The sequence below is a fragment of the Rana temporaria genome, chromosome 12, assembly GCF_905171775.1.
Source record: "Rana temporaria chromosome 12, aRanTem1.1, whole genome shotgun sequence".
Taxonomy (NCBI): Eukaryota; Metazoa; Chordata; class Amphibia; order Anura; family Ranidae; genus Rana; species Rana temporaria.
Genome location: NC_053500.1, coordinates 134333134 through 134343554, shown reverse-complemented (window position 1 = coordinate 134343554; position 10421 = coordinate 134333134). Strand labels below are relative to the sequence as shown.

Below are 10421 nucleotides of genomic sequence, written 5' to 3'. Positions count from 1 at the left end.
GTGAATGGTTTGGCGGTGGGGGCTGAACTTTTGGATGACTTTACTGCAGTGACAAAACCAGGAACACGCTCCTTCCTCCCCCTGAAAGGTGCCAAATGTGGCAGCGAAGGGTGGGGAGGAGCCAAATCAGTGGAGCGCCACTTGGCTTAAAGGGGTTTTAAAGGTTCAATTTTTTTTCTTCCTAAATAGCTTCCTTTACCTTAGTGCAGTCCTCCTTCACTTACCTCATCCTTCCATTTTGCTTTTAAATGTCCTTATTTCTTCTGAGAAATCCTCACTTCCTGTTCTTCTGTCTGTAACTCCACACAGTAATGCGAGGCTTTCTCCCTGGTGTGGAGTGTCGTGGTCGCCCCCCTCCGTTGGGGTACAGGAGAGTCAGGACGCTCTCTACGTTGCAGATAGAGAAAGGAGTTGTGTGTTAGTGGGCGTCCTGACTCTCCCGTAGTCCAAGGGAGGAGGCGAGCACGACACTCCACACCAGGGAGAAAGCCTCGGAGTGTCGTGCTCGCCCCCTCCCTTGGACTACAGGAGAGTCAGGACGCTCTCTACGTTGCTGATAGAGAAAAGAGCTGTCTGTTAGTGGGTGTCCTGACTCTCCTGTAGTCCAAGGGAGGGGGCAAGCACGACACTCCACACCAGGGAGAAAGCCTCGCATTACGGTGTGTAGTTACAGACAGAAGAACAGGAAGTGAGGATTTCTCAGAAGAAATAAGGACATTTAAAAGCAAAATAGAAGGATGAGGTAAGTGAAGGAGGACTGCACTAAGGTAAAGGAAGCTATTTAGGGGGAGAAAAAATAATTGTACCTTTACGGTGAAAAAAAAACACCTTGAAGTGACTGCTCCGCCCCTTTTTACTTACCTGAGCCCCAAATTTCCTTCGACAGGGACATGCCGTCCCTCTCTCCACAAGGTCTCGGCTCTTGATTGGATAGATTGATAGCAGCACAGCCATTGGCTTCTGCTGCTGTCAATCGAATCCAATGATGCAGGCGCCCCCCAGGGGGAGATCTGATGTGGGGAGGAGCCGCCAAGAGACCCCCAGAAAACAGTGTTTGGGGCCACTGTGCAAAACAAGCTGCACAGTGGAGGCAAGTATGATGTGTTTGTTATTTAAAAACAATCCTTTACAATCACTTTAAAATGTTTCCGAACCTCTCATACATCACAGCAAATAAACTGTCAAAGAAAATATTTTTTTTAAAAGTGACAGGTCCTCTTTCAAGTGCACCTTTTGTTATTCCTGAGCTCTCCGAGCCAGCCAACCGTGTGTAATATAATGCAGGCGCAAGCATGTTCTCAGTAATGGTTTATTGATTTTCCTCTAAGGCAGCCAGCGATGAACACACCAAGTTTACAGATCGTCTCATTATACACTCCTGCCGGGAGTCTAATCGCTAATCCGCACACCTTCAGGAGCTGAATGGAAGAATAAGCACGCTCTAGTTAAAGCCTTGCAGCTGCAGAGACCTCTGTAACCTACGGCTTCACGGCCAATTAAAGAGCAGAGATGTTGCAGGCTGTCTACGTTTCAGTGCGTTGGAACCCTCTGAGACCTCTCAGCTGATAAGGTAGCCCCCGTCCACGGGGAGACATGCGCCGGTGGTCATCCCACTCTTGTCACTGAGCAGGAAGAGGATGCTATTGACCACATCTTCCACCTCTGAAAATGAAGAGGTGAGATTTAACATTGGACATGTACAAGGCAAGGATACAGTTCACATCAGTCCCTGTCCCCAAAGGAACTTGGCCAGGACTTCCTACAATTTTCAATGAGATAAGGCTCCCCCCTCCCAGGGATTACAACCTCATTCCTTTAAACCCAACCACATATGAATTACACAGGCTCTGAAGCTAATATAATGCACGTGAAATTACCACCTTAAATCAGCCACAGAACCTGTATAATTTATATGTGTTCGGTTTTAAAGGGATGGAGGTGGCAACCCCACCCTACACAAAGATGGGTTATACTTATACATGATATACGTAAGTAATATGCTTTTCGTTTTGCACAGTGTCCCCGATCCTCCTCTTCTGGGGTCTCGTTGCTTCTCCCCGCAAGAGCTAACCCCCTCTGGGAAGCGTTCTCCCGAGGGGGTTACCTTGCGAGTGCGCTCCGATGTGATATACAGCCGCCAAGTGTATGACTCGACCCCACCCCCCCCCGTCGCGCCACATCATTGATTTGATTGACAGCAGCGGGAGCCAATGGCTGCGCTGCTATAAATCTAAACAATGAACAGCCGACGAGCCGTTTGGAAAGCGACGCGGGAACGTGCCCACAGAAGTTCGGGGCTCAGGTAAGTGAAAACGGGGGCACCGGAGAGTAAAAGGTAAAAAAACACGAGGGTTTACAACCCCTTTAACCACTTGCTGACTGCCCTATAGCAGCTTTACTGCTACAGGGCGGCCTCTGTGTGCAGGATCACACACACATTTTATAAATATATATCTTCCAGGTAGGGGGCACGAATGTGTGCCGGCAAATTTACAATAAAATAAATAAAAATGGCTAGAACTGACTTTAGGTCAACATTAGGACCCACCACTCACCTGCAAAGCGTCCCATAGGAATCCGATTTAGCATTGGCTCAGCCTTCTGGGCATCGCTCCAGTTAGCGCGCCCCATATCAGTCATTACCACTGTGGGGTTCACACAATTGACACGAATCTAAAAACATAAAAGTATATAACGGAGAACTATGCATCAACCATCCAGAAGCCAACAACTGATCTTTCAACTTGGCGTTTAAATCATTTCTTTCAGAAAACGTCTACATCTACTTGAATCAATGATATCAGCTTTAAAAACTACATCCATAGCCAATCCTTTTTTTTGGTGAATGAAGAAATCATGTTCCTGCTCTATCCAAAGTGGGGGCAGAACCAGGCATTTAACATGGCCAGAATTGTGTTACTACTACTACTACTACTTATAAATGCCAACAATCGATGCAGCGCTTACCATAGTGTACATTCATACCAGTCCCCAAAGAGCCGACATTCCTAAACCTTGTGTCCGAATCTCACATACATACAAGGGCAAAGGAGGCAATTACCCTTTGGATTAAGCCAGATACTAAGAAAAACAGGGAGCACATACAAACTCCATGCAGGCAGTGTTCTAGAACGGAGGACCTCCAGTTTCAGCAATGGAAGTGGTGTTAACCACTAAGCCAATGTAGTGCCCCAAAGCACCGTGTCTGCCACCTAGGAGCTACCAACGTAGGTCTTAAAAAGAGACAGTGGTACAGGTAAGTAGAACTACCCTTTCTTTGCAGGAAGCAGTTTAAAAATACATTTTTGTGTATATATATATATATACACACACACACATATACACACACACACACACACATATACATATACATACACACACACACACACACTCTCGAGTACAAGCCGAGGCACCTAATTTTACCACAAAAAAAACTGGGAAAACTTATTGACTCGAGTGTAAGCCTAGGGTGTCCATCTGCATGCCTCACTGTGCCCATGCCTCACTGTGCCCTTGCCTAGACTGACATTTAACATGGGAGTCTATGGAAAGGGTGCCCGGATTTTAAAAATCGGTGCTCCCCAGCCGTAGGTCCCCCGGACAACAAACTTTGCACTTTTGTAGAGGAATAGTGGGGCTACATGTGTGCCAAGTTCCGGGTCCAGGGGATCTACGACCGGCACCAGGTCCCCAAAATGACCTGAGAAATGACCGTTTAAACATGGGAGTCTATGGAAGGGGTGCCCGGCTTTGAAAAAAAACAAAAAAAAAAACAAACGGTGCTCCCCGGCCGTAGGTCCCCCGGACAACAAGCTTTGCACACTTGCAGAGGAATAGTGGGGCTACATGTGTGCCAAGTTTGGGGTCCAGGAGACCGGTACTGGGTCCCCAAAGTCTGGGAGATCAGGCGCAAAAAGGTGACTTGAGTATAAGCCGAAGGGGGGCATTTTCAGCAAAAAAAAAAAAATGTGCCGAATAACTCGGCTTATACTCGAGTATATAGAGAGATTATATATATATATATATATATATATATATGTCTTAAAAAAGAAAAAAATATGACACTACCTTTTTTGGACCCAGTTCAAGCGCCATCACCTTTGTGAGCATGTCCAGAGCGCCTTTTGTGGCACCTGTAAAAAATAAATAAAAATATTATATATACACACACACACATTATAAGCCTCTAGCAGTTAACTGTACAGCAGAGCTTTAACAGGGGAGTGAGAAGCAGGACAAGGAGCATGCAAACAGAAGGAGAGAGCAGAGCTATACAGATAGGGAATCATTAGTGTTCTGCTTCTCCTCTCACTATTTACAAAGTGTTATGGAGACCTGTAAGTGAATAAAGTGTGGCGTCTCTCGATGGGTCACTCACTTTGCTAAATGGCTGTGCCAATGCTCTGCCCCCGTACCGGCACTACCTCTGAGAATTTGGCAAAGCCTCCAGAGACTATTTGGAGCCTTGATTGTTCAGCGTAAAGCCACTAAGAGGCCCGAGCACAAGGATAACCTCACCAATGTACTGCTGACTGAGCCGGGGGGGGGTCAGTGATCTGGCCGTGTTGCCTGGAAGATATTCCTGGATCACAAAATTGGCCAAACAGAAACACACCCTTTGGCATGTAAACCAGCTCACACATTATATGCTGTGTATTCCATTCATCTGTAGGGCTTACAGTATACTGCATGATCTTGAAGGGCCACCTGAGATGCCTGGCTGGACACGTTGACAATGGCCCCAGGTACTCCGCGCTCAACCATCTGACGCGCCACAATCTGATGGAAAGAATAAGAATGTCATTGAATTGTTGGCAAGGTTTGCCAGACGCAAGCCAAGATTGTTACAGGATACAAATGATTTGGGGAAACAGTGCTTACATCTCTGCATGTATGGCGCCCCAACAAGGAGCATAGGGCTGAGGGCTCTCACACTGGAGTGTTGCGCTGACAGGACGGTAAAAAAAAAAAGTCCTGCCAGCCGTATCTTTGAGGCTCGGTAGGAGCGGTGAAAATACCACTCCTATAGCGCCCTTGCCCATTGAAATCAATGGGGTAGCGCCTCCAAAAACGCAGTTTTTGCGGGCGGGTTTAACCCTTTTTCGTCCGCTAGCAGTGATTAAAACCGCAATGCTAGCGGCTGAAAATGGCAGCAAAAACGATGGTAAAGCGCCACTAAATGTAGCTGCACTTTAGCGCCGACACACCCATCGCTTCAGTGTGAAAGTACCCCAAGAGCGTATTTATTATGACAGGGCTCAAAATTTCAAGTCCTAAGCTACTAGCCAGGTCTCAAGGGTTACTCGCCACCAGTTGCCCCACCCAACCCTTACCCTGCCCCGCCCCTAATCACGCCATCGTAAATTATCTCATGAAATGGCACTTAAATGTTTTATGCAGAATAAGGCTACAAAAAGAAATCACCCGTGACCCCACATTGCGGCCTCACCCGTGACCCCACATTGCGGCCTTGCCAGGGCGAAAGTGAGAGGGGTGGCCGGATCATCACTGGAGTTGGAGGAGAGCTGCGGGATTACCGAGTGGCAAAAAAACCGTCTCCGCTCACTTTCACACAGCCCCGCCTCCTCCCAACCCTGTGCCTGTAATAGACAGAATGCATCCCAGCATTGGACCCGCGTTCTGTCTGTTACAGGCACGGGGTTAGGAGGAGGCGGGGCTGTGCGAGAATGAGCAGAGCGGAGACGGTTTCAATGTAAGCTGTTACGGCGTGTTTTACTGCTCAGTGATCCCGCGGCTCTCCTCTAACTCCATGCACTCTTCCACCGGGAGAATGGCTCCCGATCAACCCCGCCCACCGGAGGTGGTTCCCCCCCCCCCCCCCCAACTCCCAGGCAGCCGAGCTGCTCGCCAGCCCTCATTTTCCACTGAGAGCTGTATTATGACCTACCTGAGATACAAGAATTGCAGCTTTCACATTCACTGCAAAACTCCTAAAAACAAAAAAACAAAAAGCAAAATGTCAGGTAAAAATACAAAAACAGTGCTAGTAATATTTATATTTTTTTTAACCTTACTCTTGGCTTTCTCCCTCCTCAATGGCTCAGATGCAGTAGTGGGAGCCATACCACAAGTATGTTTTTTTTTCAAACATATTAGTTAGTACCAAAGTATATCTTTAAAACCAAAAAAAAAAAACTGCACTTAGTGCTGGAAAATATATGTGAATCAAAAGTGTGCGGACCAGCGCACTAAGGCCCCTTTCACATGGGGCAGTGGAGGTGCGGTGACGGTATAGCGGCGCGATTTTTAGCGCCGATATACCGTCGTATTTACCGCGATAGTCGGTCGCTAGCGGTGCGGTTTTAACCCCCGCTAGCGGCTGAAAAAGGGTTAATACCGCCCGCAATGCGCCGTATTACAGCGGTTTCCCATTGATTTCAATGGGAAGGGGCGGTATAGGGGCGGTAAACACCCCGCTCCTATACCGATCCAAAGATGCGGCTAGCAGGACTTTTGGAGCGGTGCTGCTAGCGCACCGCTTCAGTGTGAAAGCCTTCGGGCTTTCACATTAAAGCCTGCAGGGCACGATTTTTTCAGGCGGTATAGCAGCGCTATTTTTTAGCGCTGAACCGCCTGAAAAACGTGTCAGTGTGAAAGGGGTCTTAGAGAAACAGCCGCACTCACAGATATCCATAAACAGTAAAACCTTGGATTGTGAGCATAATTTGTTCCAGAAACATGCTTGCGATCCAAAGCACTTGTATATCAAAGCATTTTTTTTACAGGGTATAAAAGAGAAGAGAGGCGCCTCTAAATGTAGCAATAAGTTTCTAAATGTTGTCCCTTCATTAAATGTAACCATATTGCTACACTTAGAGGCTCCTCTCTTTTTTATACTGTGACATGACGCTACTCTTATATCAAGGCATCGCTTGTATATCAAGGCAAAATTTATTAAAACATTTTGCTTGTCTTGCAAAACGCTCTCAAACCAAGGTTTTACTGTACTCCGATATCAAACACGAATAGCTGCAAATGAGAGCTGCACAGCTGGAGGTGTGCCTCTGTATAAATCCAGGAAGTGAACAGGCAGCAGCTTCAGCTGCCCACAGTTAAAATGGCTGCAGCCAGACTCATTGGAGGGAGATTTCTGCAACATATTTGACAAGTACAGAATCACAGTATATATAAAATAATATGCAAAGTGGTTGGAGGGAAGCTTCAGAATGGCAACAATGTTTTTATTACAAATGATGTGAGCAGACCGCAGTTCCTCTTTAATGAACGATAAAGAAAAAAAGTAGAAAACTACTATGCAACCTCTTTAGAAGAAACTAAAATGGAAAACTATACTGCTAGGACTATGTACATGCCCATCAAATGCTTCTTGTGTGATGTCAAGAAACGGCTGCAGCTGAGCCACGCCTGCATTATTCACAAGAAGGTCCACCGGCCCGATTGATTTCATGGCAGCCTCAGTCGCTGACCATTCCCCCAAATCCACACAGATCGTCTCCACTCCAGGACACTGCAAAATTAGAAAAGAAAACACATTTCCAGGTACGGATATTTCATACATGGGTCCAGGTTGGACTAACGCTACTATGAATAGTGGCAATAAAAAGTATTGGAATTAGCTGGGTTTTCTGCAGTAATTTGCCATGAAATGTGATCTGATCCTCATCTCAACAACAATAGACATACACTTCGAGGTTGATATACTAAAGGCAAATATAATGTGCACTGCAAGTGAATTTATTCTAGATCTGAGTGGAAGCTCTGCCGATTTCTATCATCCAATCACGTACAAGCAAATATGCTGCTTTTTAGTTTCCTTGCATGTGATTAAAGTGACACTAAAGCAGGGGCGGATCCAGAGTCGAATCTCGGGAGGGGCACTGCCAAAATATTTGCGGGCAATATGTAGGGTGGATGCAGCCAGGTGGAGGGAAGGACAGGGCGGGTGAAGCCAGGTGGAGGGGAGGACAGGGCGGGAGAAGCCAGGTGGAGGGGAGGACAGGGCGGGAGAAGCCACGTGGAGGGGGAGGACAGGGCGGGTGAAGCCAGGTGGAGGGGAGGACAGGGCGGGAGAAGCCAGGTGGAGGGGAGGACAGGGCGGGAGAAGCCAGGTGGAGGGGAGGACAGGGCGGGAGAAGCCAGGTGGAGGGGAGGACAGGGCGGGAGAAGCCACGTGGAGGGGAGGAGCTGCTGACTTTAATATTGGTGGAACTCCACTTTAAGGAGGCCTGGGCCCAGTACAGGAGGGCTGGCTGTACTGCCTTATTAATGACCCTGAGCATTAGACTGGGATGACATTAAAGTAAATGTGTGTGTAAAGGCAGGCATCCCAATACTTTTGACAATATACTAAAAAATATATATATATATATATTTTTATATATATATATATATATATAAACACACACTCTTATACTTATACCAGGGTTTCTCAACTAGGGGGTTCCTCCAAAGGTTGCTTGAGCAATAGTGGTGCAACGGATCACAGTTGATCCGTGATCCGAACGGGTCACCCCCTTCGGATCGGCACACACTGTGATCCGCAGATTGCCGCGGCTCCGGAGCTAGGCCGAAGCCGCAGCCTTTCCTAATGTTATGGCCATGGCTTCGGCCTAGCTCTGGAGCCGCGGCCATCTTGGTACACCCGGCGGCGGCCCTCCTCTCTTTACACTCACAGAGGAGAAGGAGCCCGCACTCGTGGGACATACCGCTACACACCTCGGGAGTCCTACTACTGGGGGTGTCTGCACCGAGAGAGGGGGGGGTCTGTCTGTACCGAAAAGGGGGTGGAGAAGTGGATATTACAGTGGGGGGGAGATGTGAATATTACAGTGGGGGGGGGGGGGGGGGGGGGGTTTTGCCGATCCGAAAAATGATCCGAGGAACGATCCGAGCCTATTGAGCAATGACCAATTTCTGCCTCTTAGATAAGTCCCCACTGACACAAAATGATCTCCTTAGCACCTTGAGGCGATTCAGTTCGCATTTGTAGCGCTATACAAAGTTATTCACTCACTCTTTAGCCATCTGTAGGGGGGGAGGGGGCAATTCTTCCCAATGATATACACTAATGCATAATAAATTGTAGATGTTTAGCAGGGAAGACCGGAAAAGTTATTTTAAGGGTTCTGATGTGTTGAAAAGGTTTAGAAAGTCTGACTTGTACCATATTTTATATGTATAATATATGCTTCCCCCCCCTGTGCTGCTACATTTGCATACATAAAAATGATGTATGTAAAAAAGTTCTTATACCTATACCATATACACATAAATATAAAATATACACATAAATATAAAATTAACAAAAGTTATTTTACTTATACCATAGACACACAGATTACACAGTATATATATATATATATATATATATATATATATATATATATATATATATATATATATATATAAGCCTGCTGTAATACTGAATTTCGGCCACTAGATGGCGGTATGGTAGCGCTCACCTCCCTGGCCAGACTCTCCAGGTCCTCTGAAGTTCGGCTCACCGCGATCACCGAAGCCCCGGCAGCCCGCAGAGCCTTCACCGTTCCCCGTCCGATCCCTGCATAGAGAAGACGTTACATACACCCCATCCGACCACCGGGCTGTCCTTCCCCCTGCACCCCCCACACTCACCCTTCCCTGCCCCGGTCACCAGAGCCCTGCGCCCGGCGAAGCTGATCTCCATTGCAGCAGCCGGAGATCTGAGCGGACTGACAGCGGGGAGGGGCGGGGCTGGGCATTTAAAAAGGGGGAGGAGCTCCGGAGTTCATGATTAAACTTGCTGCAACTTTTTCCACATTTTTCTGCTGATCATCAGTCACTTCCCAAAATGTCAGCAGGAAGCGGACCGCTGACCTGGAACATCCAGAGGATCAGCAGACACCGGGGCAATGTGGAGGGGGCAGCAAGAGTGGTAACCCTTTCACTGCCAGGAGAATAAAATGGTGATCTTTCCCAAATTTTAATGTCACACAAGTGTTAAGTAAGGGGCAAGTGTTGGCGGCCGGGTGACCTTTTGGGTGGACAAGTCTTGACATGTTCGGTATCTATTTACTCGGCACAACCCCATCCAAGCATTTGGGTAATATCAGGGCCGATCCTAGGCAGGGTGCACGGGGTGCTCTGCACCCAGTCGCCGCAGAGGTGGGGGCGCCACAGCTCCAAAGTGCTCCCCTCCCTCCCCCGTGTCCAGAGGCGGAGCGCATGTAGCGGGTGCTGCGGTTCCCCATCCTGCTTGCTCTCTCCGCTGGCAACTGACAGGAGCGCATACCTCCCGCTGTCCCCTGAATCCGGGCTGGGTACCACTGGAACACTCTCCGGCACTAGGCTCCACTAATTAATTCTGTCCGGTGCGCATAGAGCAGTCTCCTGTCTGCCCCGCCCCCTCTGCGTGTGTCGGCTCTTCTCCCATAGGCGGTGTGATGAGAGGCTTCTGGGTT

General features: G+C 47.9%; 1 protein-coding gene across 1 annotated transcript; it reads right to left on the bottom strand.

Moving 5' to 3' along the window:
• Positions 1-1291: 1291 nt before the first annotated feature.
• DCXR (dicarbonyl and L-xylulose reductase) lies at positions 1292-9726 on the bottom strand. Its single transcript, XM_040330792.1, has 8 exons — positions 9616-9726; positions 9444-9541; positions 7335-7489; positions 5909-5951; positions 4680-4779; positions 4069-4133; positions 2556-2673; positions 1292-1662 (listed from the first exon to the last, which is right to left on the bottom strand). The coding sequence occupies exons 1-8, from the start codon at positions 9665-9667 to the stop codon at positions 1559-1561; spliced, it is 735 nt and encodes a 244-aa protein (XP_040186726.1). The 5' UTR covers positions 9668-9726; the 3' UTR covers positions 1292-1558.
• Positions 9727-10421: the final 695 nt, after the last annotated feature.